General features: G+C 40.2%; 1 protein-coding gene across 50 annotated transcripts in view; it reads right to left on the bottom strand.

Annotated features, from left to right (window-relative positions):
• LOC120522953 (sporozoite surface protein 2-like) overlaps positions 1–13,762 on the bottom strand; it is a 117,180-nt gene that overhangs the window by 46,460 nt on the left and 56,958 nt on the right. For all 50 annotated transcript variants that reach the window (XM_039743805.1, XM_039743806.1, XM_039743802.1 and 47 more), the window contains 7 exons: positions 12,522–12,560; positions 11,321–11,359; positions 10,670–10,708; positions 10,350–10,388; positions 9,986–10,024; positions 3,815–3,853; positions 3,582–3,620 (listed from right to left, as the gene is read on the bottom strand). In XM_039743805.1, coding sequence (XP_039599739.1) covers positions 3,582–3,620; positions 3,815–3,853; positions 9,986–10,024; positions 10,350–10,388; positions 10,670–10,708; positions 11,321–11,359; positions 12,522–12,560 — 273 coding nt within the window. The remainder of the gene's footprint in view (positions 1–3,581; positions 3,621–3,814; positions 3,854–9,985; positions 10,025–10,349; positions 10,389–10,669; positions 10,709–11,320; positions 11,360–12,521; positions 12,561–13,762) is intronic.

The raw sequence follows: 13,762 nt of genomic DNA, 5'->3' as shown, positions 1-13,762 counted from the left end.
AACAAAAACATTTAAAATGAGAAACACCTAGTGAGCTTCTATTTCAAAACTTAAGTTAACCTGAAATGAACAGACACTATCTTTGCAATAAAATGTAATAGTATATAAGTGGTGAAAGAAACAAAATGTGGCACTCTGTACTTTACCATCATGGTTATCTTTTAATCTCAAATTCAAACTGATTTAATATAAAATGGAAAAAAAATATTTGTTAGCAAACTGGTTAAATGTATTACAGCTGAATGTGCAATGCTGCAAAAATTAGTTCAGGAATTGTTTGAGAAACATGACAAAGAGTTCAAGGTGTTGACTTGGCTTCCCAATACCCTAGACCTCAATCCAATAGAGTATCTGTGGGATTTGCTGGAAAAACAAATCCAGTCTATGGAAGACCCAGCCTTTAACTTACAGAAATTGAAGGATTTGCGGCTGACTTTTTGGTGCCAGATGCCACAAGATGCCTTCAGAGGAGTACATGTCATATGGAGTCCATGCCTCGATGAGTCAGAGCTGTTTAAGCAGCACAAGAGGGATCTACATAATATTAGGAAGGTAGTTTTGATGTTGTGGCTGATCAGTGTATCATGGACTCATTTGCAGGGTGAAAAAACTTACATTTTTGTTTCTCACAGTACATTTAATAATCTGGTGATCAGAGCTGTGTGTAACTTTGTAATTAGCTGCAAAACTGAATTATGTTTTTGAAAGACTATACATGTTTATAACTAAATCAATGACATGATTCAGTAATCTGGCTTTATTGAAAACACATCAGATCTCAATGGCAAAAAAAATCCCGCTGGATATCTATACTGATATGGACTGGGTAATGTGTTAGGAACAAAAGGATGCCACATCATTTGATGGAAATGAAAATTATCAACCTACAGAGGGTTGAAATCAAAGACACCCCAAAATTCAAAGTGAAAAAATAATATGGCAGGCTAGTCCATTTTGCCGAAATTTCATTACAGCAACTCAAAATCATACCAAGTAGTTTGTATGGCTTTCACGTGCTTGTATGCATGCCTGACAACGTCTGGGCATGCTCCTAATGAGACGACAGATGGTGTCCTGTGGGATCTCCTCTCAGGTCTGAACCAGGGTATCGCTGAGCTCCAGGACAGTCTGAGGTGCAACCTGGCGGTGTCGGATGGACCGAAACATAATGTCTCAGAGGTGTTCTATTGGTTTTAGGTCAAGTGAGTGTGGGGGCCAGTCAATGGTATCAATTCCTTCATCCTCCAGAAACTGCCTGCATGCTCTCGCCACGTGAGGCCAGGCATTGTCGCGCACCAGGAGGAACCCAAGACCAACTGCACCAGCATAGGGTCTGACAATGGGTCCAATGATTTCATCCCGATACCTAATGGGAGTCAAGGTGCTGTTGTCTAGTCTGTAGAGGCCTATACGTCCCTTCATGGATATGCCTCCCCAAACCATCACTGACCCACCACCAAACCAGTCATACTAAACTATGTTACAGGCAGCACAATGTTCTCCACAGCTTCTCCAGACCCTTTCACATCTGTCACATGTGCTCACAGTGAACCTGCTCTCATCTGTGAAAAGCACAGGGCACCAGTGGTGCACCTGCCAATTACGGAATTCTATGGCAAATGCCAGTCGAGCTCCATCGTGCTTGGCAGTGAGCAGAGGGCCCACTAGAGGATGTTGGGCCCTCAGGCCACCCTGAATAAGTCCGTTTCTGATTGTTTGGTCAGAGACATTTGCACCAGTGGCCTGCTGGATGTCATTTTGTAGGGCACTGGCAGTGCTCATCCTGTTCCTCCTTGCCCAAAGGAGCAGATACCGGTCCTGCTGATGGGTTAAGGACCTTCTTTGGCCCTGTCCTGCTCTCCTAGAGTAACTGCCTTTCTCCTAGAAGCTCCTCCATGCCCTTGAGACTGTGCTGGGAGACATAGCAAACATTCTGGCAATGGCACATAAGGATGTGCCATTCTGGAGAAGTTGGTCTACCTGTGCAACCTCTGTAGGGTCAAGGTATTGCCTCATGCTACCAGTAGTGACAAAATAGCCAAACACAAAACTAGTGAAAAAACAGTCAGAAAAGATAAGGAGGGAAAAATGTCAGTGGCCTCCACCTGTTAAATCATTCCTGTTTTGGGGGATGTGTCATTGTTGCTCCCCTAATGCACCTTTTGCTAATTTCATTAACACTAAAGAAGCTAAAACTGATTAACAAACCCCTCTGCCACTTAACTGACCAGATCAATATCCCAGAAGTTTCACTGACTTGATGCTATACTCTGATTAAAAAGTGTTCCTTTAATTTTTTTGAGTAATATGTGGTGGATGGCCGGGGCCTTTGCCTGGCCAGGACACCTCTTTAATGGAAGGATCAGGGACACCAGGCAATACCTCCCCCGGAACACGAGAGGGCAACCCCCCTGAATTTCATTGGGGCCACGGGCTTGGAGCTTGGAAGCTCAACCCTGCTACGGCTTGTGGCCACTGCCAGGGAGAGCTTGGACAGTTCCGGAGCCCTGGTCTGCAGCACTTCCACCACACCTGGAAGTGCTTATGAAAGATGATCCGGGAACATATGGAGTACTTTTGAGGGCCATTACAGCACTTCCACCACACTCGGGAGTGCTGCCAGAAGAAGATCAGAGTAAAGGAGGCCACGTCACTCTGTTCAGGGAGCCAGAGTCGGGTGGAAGGTAGATGAAGTTTGCATGAAGGAGTGGAGGCGGTAAAAAGAGAAAGAGAGAGAGAAAGAAAAAGAAGGAAGAAGAAAGAAGGGACTGAGTATTATTACTGTAAGTGCTGTGTACTGTGTACTGTGCTCGGAAGTGGGGAGCTAGGAAATAGAGCTTCCCCACGAAGAAAATAAAAGGGTGTGTTTTGGGCTTGTGTTTCTGTGCCTGTCTGAGTCCTGGTTCAGAGAGAAGTATGGCCCCGTTATCTTCCACAATATATAGTATATATACTTTGTGGAGGATTGCCGGCTTTGTGCTCCAGCCCTCACCCCTAGGCCGTCTGGAGGAGCTCTCCCGACAGCAGGATCGTGCCCCGAGTTCCAGCAGGGCCTTATGGACTATGTAGTGTTTTTATACAGCCCTGCTGGATACCTTGGGGGCCACCAGGAGTCGCTGTGGGGGGGCTTATGGGCTCTTTTGTGCCTTATGACCCGGGAGTATGTCACGGTCATGTGACGGGAAGGAACGACGTGCTCCCGGGTTGAAGTAAAGGACTGATTGACCTGACCCGGAAGGAATAAGGAACTGTGGACTGTTGGAACAGGAACACCTCCGGGTCCGGGGCTATAAAAGGACGGTGCCTCAGTCCAGACAACGAGCTGTGCTGGGTGGGAGAGGAGCAAAGTGTCTGGGCGAGGAGGAGAGAGAATATTGTGTTTATTTAATGGTTTAAATATTTATAAGTAGTGTGGGAGGTGCTTGGTCCACTGTGAACCATAATAAAAAGTCTTGGACTTTTACCTGGTTTCTAGAGTTGTACCTGAGGGTTCAAGGGAGCACTAGTGCCCCCTACTGCCACAACTTATAACATATAAGTGTAGTTTCAGAATAATTGGAGAACGCCATGTCTATACTTACTCGGAGGTCCTGGTTCTTCACTATTTGGTTGCTTGGTATCTGTAGAAAAAATAATTCTTAAATTAACTTTCAATTTGTATTTATGAAAAAATAAGCTGACTTTTAACGCACCATATTGTCTAAAATTCTCAGAATGTTTTGCACATCCATCTCTTATCTTCCACGATATATAGTATATATACTTATATAAGTGTAGTTTCAGAATAAATGGAGAACGCCATGTCTATACTTACTTGAAGGTCCTGATTCTTCACTATTTGATTCCTTGATATCTGTAGAAAAAATAATTCTTACAAATTAACTTTCAATTTTTATTTATGAAAAAATAAGATGACTTTTAACACACAATATTGTCTAAAATTCTCAGAATCTTTTGCACATCCATCTCTTATTTTCAAGAGCAAGTAATATACTATATGTAGATAAGTACCTGTCCCTTCCATTCTGACTTATTTCTGGTTTCAGTCCTCTAAACAACATACAATAAGTTCTAAAGGTGTTTCATCCATAAGTATGCTGTGAAGATATAACTACTTGTCTAACTGCTCTTGATGTTTTGAAAATGCAGTATATGCACTTTCTGAAGTCATTCTGCCAGTAATAAGAGAGACAATGCATAGATCTCATATTTAAATGTCACCCTAGGTAATATTTGACTTAATACTAATATATGCTTTACAAAATATAAGGTTGGGACACTACAGTATGTCACAAAATCAATGAGATATATTTTTGTAAAAGATACATGAAATCATTCATTTGCTTACTGATGTGCTTGAAGTTCAGAATTTTCCCATTAAAACGCCATATTCTATTATTTTCTATGTCTTTCCCTTGTCTTCACTACCTGCCATAATTACTACTGTACAACCAATGCGCACATTGTTACGGCATACGACTGCTTAAGTCCTGTGCATTGGAGCTGGGGAGTCCTCTACAGCGCATCTTCAACCTGAGCCTGGAACAGGGGAGAGTCCCGAAGCTTTGGAAAACATCTTGCATCACCCCAGTCCCAAAGGTATAACGTCCTAGTGAGCTGAATGACTTCCAGGCCTGTCGCTCTGATGTCACATGTGACGAAGACCATGGAGAGGCTGCTGCTTTACCACCTGAGGCCACAGGTTCATCACGCTCTCGACCCTCTGCAGTTCGCATACCAGGAGAAGGTGGGAGCGGAGGATGCCATCATCTATATAAAGTACACCGATCCCTCTGCCACTTGGACAGAGGCAGTGGTGCTGTAAGAATTATGTTTCTGGACTTCTCTAGTGCCTTCAATACTATACAACCTCTACTCCTTAGGGACAAGCTGACAGAGATGGGATTAGATTCATACCTGGTGGCATGGATTGTGGACTATCTTACAGACAGGCCTCAGTATGTGCATATCAGGAACTGCAGGTCTGACTTTGTGGTCAGCAACACAGGAGCGTTGCAGGGGACTGTACTTTCTCTGTTCCTGTTCAGCCTATATACATTGGACTTCCAATACAACTTGGAGTCCTGCCACATGCAAAAGTTCGCTGACGACACTGCTATCATGGTCTGCATCAGGAATGGGCAGGAGAAGGAGTATAGGAACCTAATCAAGGACTTTGTTAAATGGTGCGACCCAAACCACCTACAGTTGAACACCAGCAAAACCAAGGAGCTGGTGGTGAATTTTAGGAGGACCAGGCCCCTCACAGACCCCGTAATCATCAGAAGTGACTGTGTGCAGAGGGTACAGACCTATAAATACCTGGGAGTGCAGCTGGATGATAAATTGGACTGGACTTCCAATACTGATGATCTGTGCAAGAAAGGACAGAGCTGATTATACTTCCTTAGAAGGCTGGCGTCCTTCAACATCTGCAATAAGATAATGCAGATATTCTATCAGACGGTTGTGGCCAGCGCCCTCTTCTACACGGTAGTGTGCTGGGGAGGCAGCATAAAGTAGAAGGATGCCTCACGCCTGGACAAACTGGTGAGGAAGGCAGGCTCTATTTTAGGCATGGAGCTGGACAGTTTGACATCTGAGGCAGAGTGACAGGTGCTGAGCAGTCTCCTGTCAATCATGGAGAATCCACTGCATCCACTAAACAGTATCATCTCCAGACAGAGGAGCAGATTCAGTGACAGACTGCTGTCATTGTCCTGCTCCACTGACAGACTGAGGAGATCGTTCCTCCCCTACACTATGCGATTCTTCAGTTCCACCCGGGAGGGTAAACGTTAACATTATACAAAGTTATTGTCTGTTATACCTGCATTGTTATAACTCTTTAATTTAATATTGTTTTTTTATCAGTATGCTGCTGGAGTATGTGAATTTCCCCCTGGGATTAATAAAGTATCTATCTATCTATCTATCTATCTATCTATCTATCTATCTATCTATCTATCTATCTATCTATCTATCTATCTATCTATCTATCTATCTATCTATCCATCCATATATACAGTATATGTCATTTTCTAATTTGCTTAATTCAGACATGCGTCACAAGAAGAGTTGCAGCCTATCCCAGCTAGTACAGGGCACAAGGAAAGAGCAAACAATGCACAGGACACCAGTCCATTGCAGGGCAAACCACATGCACACAACTACACACCGTACACATTCAGCCTGATCAATTCACCTAACACACATGTCTTTAAACAGTGGGGGGAAACTGGATCACCCAGAGAAACCCTTTACTGCGAGGCAACAGTGCTGTCGGTTGCACTACCGTGCTGCCCTATATACACTAAGTAACATCCTGTATGCAAGTTTTCCTTTCTGGTCTTTGTATAAATCCTTAAGGTGAGCTGTCAAAAAACTCATGTGACTCTTCAGCCTAGTTACTAAAGTTTGTACAGGCAGACGGCAGCAAAAGTAACTGATTTTCAATAACTAGACTTTATTTATTTAGTAAAATTAGTAAATAATTCTGTTGTTCTCTTTATACTTTCTTGATGAGAGGACAATGATTAATACATTTTATTTGTCATTATTTGAATTTTACACCTTGAAAGGTAGCACAGTTGTTTCCATTGCCACTTCACGGTCTGAATGTCTGATATTTGTATCCCATGCCTATTTTTTTGTTGTGTGCAGTCTGCACATTCTTCTGTCTTCGTAGATTTTGCTACAGGTGCTCTGGTGTTCCTTCCACAGCCTCAAAAATATGCAGGTTATGTTAAACAGATATCCCAATTAAGTTTGAGTGTGGATGTGGGCATGATTGGACTCTACAAGGGACTAAAGCCCTGTCCAAGTTTGTCTCGTGCCGAGCACAGTGTTGCTGGAAGGACTTTGGATTCCTGCGATCCTAAATTACACCAAACATATTTGGCAATGTATGTATGCTATACATGATTACCTGTAATTCACTGTAATTAAGTGACTTTACCCTAAATTGGAATTAAGATTCCAGTTGTTCTCAAGGGGTGATCTTACATTTCCTTTTCATCTTTCAACCACTGGAGTTTAAAAAAAAAAGAATACCTTCTGCTATAATTAGTCATATATTTAATTTTTTTAAAATTGCTTTCTCTTTTTAAATATTTAATGTTCGGCTCTACCAAGTATGACTAATATCATATCAATAATATTATATTCACTACTTTGTTTTTTTTTGTACAAAGCTGACGACTGAGTTCTTGACTACTGTATTTTTAGTCACTCTATAAAAAAACACACTTGACTAACAGGACTAAGGCAAACATAATAAACTTTACTCATTTAACTTTATGTTTATAGAATTTTAATTGACACATGTATAGGGTTCAATGAAATTCTTATTTGCATACACTAATTAACAAGCAACCCGCTGCCACCCTTTGGAACCTATGGTTAGTCAGTAGTGCTCTATCCAAGGATTACCCTGAAACATTAAACCTTACCTTGAAACCTGTGTATTCTTTACCTAAAAATTCTCGGAACATATTTGTCTTATCCTGGCATCATAACACATCCGATTAATATTTTATTTTAATTATAATAGCATTTTTGTTAGATATTAAAACTAATATCAAAACCTGACTTTTCTGGTTACAGACATCCACATTACATAAGCAATAATAGAAAGAACATATGTATTAAATTTTCTGAAATCCTCTTCTTCTGAAGTATTGTGAGCATCTGAAGCCTATCCCAAAAATGTTACATTTAGTTTAGAAAAATACTTCTCGAATTGTTTAAATCTGTAATACTGGACACGAAGGCATAAACTAAGACTGGACAGGAAACTACTGGGTGCTGCCTAACATTTGATCAATTTAGACTTTTCAGTTGAAGCTAGCAGGGGCAAATTCATGGCTTAAGAAGTCTGGGTTTTGAACTCCTGCTGCGCAAATGACTGCGTGGATTTTATATTTTCTTCCTGTGTCTGTGTGATTTTTTCATGGGAAATCTGTTTTTCCTCTGAGATCCCACAGACATATTAGGTCAGGCTAAGTTTACTAGCTCTTCTAAAGTGTATGAGTGAATGTGTGACCTGCAATGGACTGACATTCTTTTACGGAGCTGGATCTTTATTATCGACGTTTTTAAACACAAACTTGCAGGGTCTTCCTGATTTTTTGGAGTCCAACACTGTTGTTTATTCACGCATTCATTTATGGAACTCAACAAAACCAAATCTGTAATTGTTTGTGAGGTAGTGCCCAGACCATTCTCATTATTAGTATTATTATTGTTATTATTATTATTATTATTATTATTAACTACACAGAAACACAAGTATATATTTTAAATAAGAATGTATAATTCTACAGTTCAAAAGTGATTTCTAGCATCGTTATCTTACAGTAATGTGAAACACATTCTATGGTTTGAAATTTTACTCATAAAAGGTGTGATAATACTGCTTAGGTAGCACAAAATACAGGATGAAAGGTAACACTTGTCAAGGTGCTTTCTCCAAGTCTATTTGTGGCCATATATGAATGGATTGTGGATTTTTTCAACACCCTTTTTTACCATCTAGTGCAGAGAAAAAATTAATAGAATTAAACATACAAATGTGAAGGCACTGGTTTCAGGCACATCAAAGATGTGTATCGGTCTGAATGCCAATATGTAAAAGATGTGATGGACGGCTGGGTTCCATGCCCGGCCGGGAGGCCCCTGCTATGTATGTTCCAGGGGAGCAACTTTGGACAGCTCAATACCTCCCCTGGGAAGCTTGGTGGCAGCCTCCCGGGCTGACGATGATTCCCCAGCCTCCCACCTGACTCCATGGGAGATGGAGTCTTCCACAGCCTGGTTGGCAGCTGGGATGGCTGCTAAGGGGTGCTACCGAGTCTCAAGAACCCGGCTAGACGAATCATCAGCCCCACGGAGGCGCAATTGGGACCAGGTGGTCAAACACCTGGAACACTTCCGGGTGGGCTATAAAACAGGCCAGCCTCCACCACTCAATGGCCAGAATCGGGAGGAAGAGGACGAGGTTGCCTGGGAGGAGTGATGGTGCCAGAGGAAGGGTTGTTTGTGCTCTGTTTAAAGTGCTTTGGGACTGTGTTGTGGCTGGAGGGATTACTGGGAAGACGTGCCCTCCAGCTGAAGAAAAATAAAAAACCTGTGTGATTTTACACGTGCCTCTGCGTCAGTCTGTGCTGGGCCGGGCGCTATATAGCGCGTTTATCACAAAGGGTAGACCATTACTGGTTAGGATGTGCAAAAACTTTCTGGTTGCAGTTCATGCATTCAACCATTGATCAATTTTCTAATCTGCTTACTAGAGAAGCAGATTCACAGGTAAACTGGAGAAACAATCCCTAGACAATCTATGATACAGTGAATACACAAACAGACACACACCTGCACGCAAACAGGCACAACTAAGGGCAGAATAAATGCAGAATGCTATTTCTATACTTACTGAAGGGTGCTGTCACTTTAATATTAGGTTCCTCGTTATCCGGAGAAAAAAATTTTTGACGAATGTTTGAAATGTTTGTTTTTCAGATAATAAGGTTTCAATTGGTGTGTGTTTGTGTGAAAGTTATACATAGCGATGGTGTTGGTTTCATCTATGACTGCAAAATATTCAAATGTAAAGGCACTGCTTTCAGGCATAACAAAATAGCAGAATCCTGAATTATAAGAAAAAATGTGAGTGAAGCTATATTTTCCAAAATGTAACGCTCTGATTCTTAACATGTAAAAGGGTAGATCAGTGACCGATTAGGATGTGTGATGACACTCTGGCCAGTTTGTCCATCTACTAATACATTTTCTAAACCTACTGATCCAAAACACGGTTGCGGAGAAACTGTTGCCTATCCCAACAATTATTCATGCAAGGTAGGAGCAATCCCTGGACAGGGCATTATTTCATTGCAGGTGTATAAACATACACACACACACACACAAACTCATACAGACACACACACACTTGGGGAGATTAAATGCACAATGCTTATACTGTACTTACTTATGGGTGCTGTCACTTTAGAATTGAGCTCCTTGTTTCCTGAAGAAAAAAATAAAAATATAATTAGATGTCAAGAGTCAATTGAAGTTTAAAATAAACCACTCATTAATTTAATGAATCTGTCTTTGGTGCAAACAGACTAAGTCCAGCTGTAGAGTAGTGGACAAAAAAGAATGGGCCTCTACTATATCTGCCTTAACAGGGTTATGGGAAACTGTCACCTATCCCAGCAATCTATGTGAGCAGGGTAGGAACAATACCTGGACAGGGCACTAGTGCAAGGTGTACACATGCATATTCCTACCCCACAGCGCACACACATACATACACTTGGGGAGATTAAATGCACAATGCTTACACTTACGTAAGGGTGTTGTCACTTCAGCATTCAGCACCTCGTTATCTGAAGAAAAAAATAAAAATGTAATTAGATGTCAAAAGTCAATTCAAGTTTAAAATACAAAACTCATTAACTTAATGAATCTGCCTGGTAAGAACAGAGTCAGTCCAGCTGCATAGTAGCAGACAAATAAGAATGGGCTACTACTAAGTCTGCTTTAACTGGGTTGTGGGGAAACTGTCACCTATCCCAGCAATCACTGCGTGCTAGGTAGGAACAATCCCTGGAAAGGTACTAATCCACTGCAGGGTGTACACATACACATGCACAATGCTTATACTTACTTAAAGTTGCTGTCAAATTGGTATTCAGCTCTGTGTTATCTGGAGAAAAAAATACAAATGTAATTAGATGTCAAGAGTCAACTGAAGTTTAAAAGGCACCTCTCATTTAGTTAGTCCACCTACAAACTTTGATACCAACCCTTTTTTTAATTCTGCATTAAAGAAAACACTGAAGCCTTGTGTGAATAACAATTACTACATGGGCATTAAATTACAATATAAAGATAAATTAATGTTTGGCATGCTCAAGGGGGTTGGTGTCTGTTGGTCTGTGTTTGTGAATGTGTTGGTGAGTTATAAATTATAATGGTTTTGGCGTCACCGATGACTGTTTCTGCCACAACTCCATTGCTACAGAAAGTTCTGCTAACCACGACTCTGAAATTGAGTTTGCAAAATGGATGTAAAAATATTGGTACTCTTTTTCTGAAAGGAAATTCCTCTGAGGTTGGAATGAAAAATCCAAGAGTCAATCAATGGGATAAAAATACAAATGCAAAGGCACTGCTTTCAGGTACAGCAAAATAGTAGAATCCTGAATTATAAGATCCCTACAAACATTACATTCACAGACCTACCCTGACACACACAAACAGAGTCATTCACACAAGCTTGTAACAAATAAATGCAGAACGTTATGTCTCCACTTACCTAAGGGTTCTGTCACTTTAGTATTTGGCTCATTTTTATCTGAAGAAAAAAAATAAAAATGTACTCTAGATGTCAAGAGTCAATTCAAGTTTAACATACACCACTCATTAATTTAACGAATCTGTCCTTGGTGAGAACACAGTAGTCCAGCTGCATAGTATTGCACAAACAATGACGGGCCACTACTATTTTCTTCTTAAATTTTCTGATTACCCCTTTTCCAGTCCTTCAAAATAATAGCATTGAAGCCTTGTGTGAAGAACCTTAAAATCTTTCTTGCTGAATGTTTGAAGTTTTTGTGTTTCAGATAAAAAGAGTAAAATTATTAGATGAACACGACATGACATGATACATGTCATACTAAAGGGCAGAGTGTGAGATGGAGTATGTTTATGTGTATAAGGGTAGACTAGCAACTGATTAGGATGTGTGAAGACATTCTGCTTGTGGTTTCTCTATCCACTCATCAATTTTCTCAACCTACTTATCTACAAAAGGGTCACAGGGAAATTGTCATCAATCCCAGCAAGCATTATGTGCAAGGTAGGATCTATCCTTGGACAGGGTAGTAGTGCATTACTGGGTGAACATACACATACACCTATCCACGCACACACACACACACACACAAAATGAGAATAAATGCAAAATGCTATGTCTATGTTTACATAAGGGTTCTGTCACATTAGTATTCGGATCCTTGTTATCTAATGAAAAAAATAAAAATGTAATTTAGATGTCAAAAGTAAATTCAAGTTTAAAATATACTACATATTAATTTAATGAATCTGTCCTGTGTGGGAACAGAGCAAGTCCAGCTGCATAGTATTGGACAAACAATGATGGGCCAGTACTATGTTCTTCTTAACATTCTTAGCTAAAATGTTTTGTTCCACCACCCAAGGGTGCGCTTTGCAACAGGTTTATACTGGAACTTAGGCACATTAGCGAAGGAAGACAAACGTAGAAAAACAACTTTTAAAAATTCCTCTGAGGTTGGAATGAAAAATCTAAGAGTCAATCAATGGGATAAAACATACAAATGCAAAAGCACTTCTTTCAGGCACGGCAAAATAGTAGAATCCTGAATTCTAAGATCCCCGCAAGCATTACATACACAGACCTACCCTGACACACACAAACAGAGTCAATTTACACAAGCTTGGCACAAATAAATGCAGAATGTTATGTCTCCACTTACCTAAGAGTTCTGTCACATTAGTATTTGGCTCATTGTTATCTAAAGAAAAAAAATAAAAACGTAATCTAGATGTCAAGAGTCAATTCAAGTTTAAAATATACCATTCATTAATTTAACGAATCTGTACTTGGTGGGAACAGAGTAGTCCAGCTACATAGTACTGCACAAACAATGACGGGCCACTAATATGTTCTTCTTAAATTATCTAATTACCCCTTTTTCAATTCTTCAAAATAATAGCATTGAAGCTTGTCTGAAGAACCTCAAAATCTTTCCTGTGGAATGTTTGACGTTTTTGTGTTTCAGATGATAAGAGTAGTAATTATTAGATGAACATTACATTTCAATATAAAGATAATACAATACATGTCATACTAAAGGGCGGAGTGTGAGATGGAGTATGTTTGTGTGTATGTATGTGAGTTAGGCATGTTGATGGTCTTGGCATCACCCAGCATTGCATCTACCACAAGTCCAATGCTACTGAGAGTTCTGTGTACCATGACTCTGAAATTGAACAAGTTAGTTCAAAAAATGGATGGAAAAAATATTACAATTCTTCCTCTTCAAGGAAATTCTTATAGGATTGGAATGAAAAATGCAAGTGTCAATAAATTAGATAAAACATACAAATGCAAAGACACTGCTTTCATGCATAGTAAAATAGTAGAATCCAGAATTATAAAAAAAAATGTGTGTGAAGCTGTACTTCTCAAAATGTAAGAAACTGATTGTCAACATGTAAAAGGGTAAACAACAAACTGATTATGATGCGTGAAGACATTCTGCTTGTAGTTTCTCTATCCACTCATCGATTTTCTCAACCTACTTATCTACAAAGGGGTCACAGGGATATTGTCGCCAATCCCAGCAAGCATTACGTGCAAGGTAGGATCAATCCTTGGACAGGGCAGTAGTGCACTACTGGGTGAACACACACACCTACCCACGCACTCACACATACACACACACACACACACACACACACACAATGAGAATAAATTGAAAATGCTATGTCTATGCTTACATAAGGGTCGTTCTCTAATGAAAAATATAAAAATGTAATTTAGATGTCAACAGTCAATTCAAGTTTAAAATTTACTACATATTAATTTAATGAATCTGTCCTTGGTGGGAACAGAGCTAGTCCAGCTGCATAGTATTGGACAAACAATGATGGGCCACTACTATGTTCTTCTTAACATTCATAGCTAAAATATTTTGTCCCCCCACCCAAGGGT

This window comes from Polypterus senegalus, chromosome 2 (genome assembly GCF_016835505.1).
Source record: "Polypterus senegalus isolate Bchr_013 chromosome 2, ASM1683550v1, whole genome shotgun sequence".
NCBI lineage: Eukaryota > Metazoa > Chordata > Cladistia > Polypteriformes > Polypteridae > Polypterus > Polypterus senegalus.
Note: the sequence above shows the minus strand (reverse complement) of the source record. Positions and strands in the feature narration are given on the sequence as shown.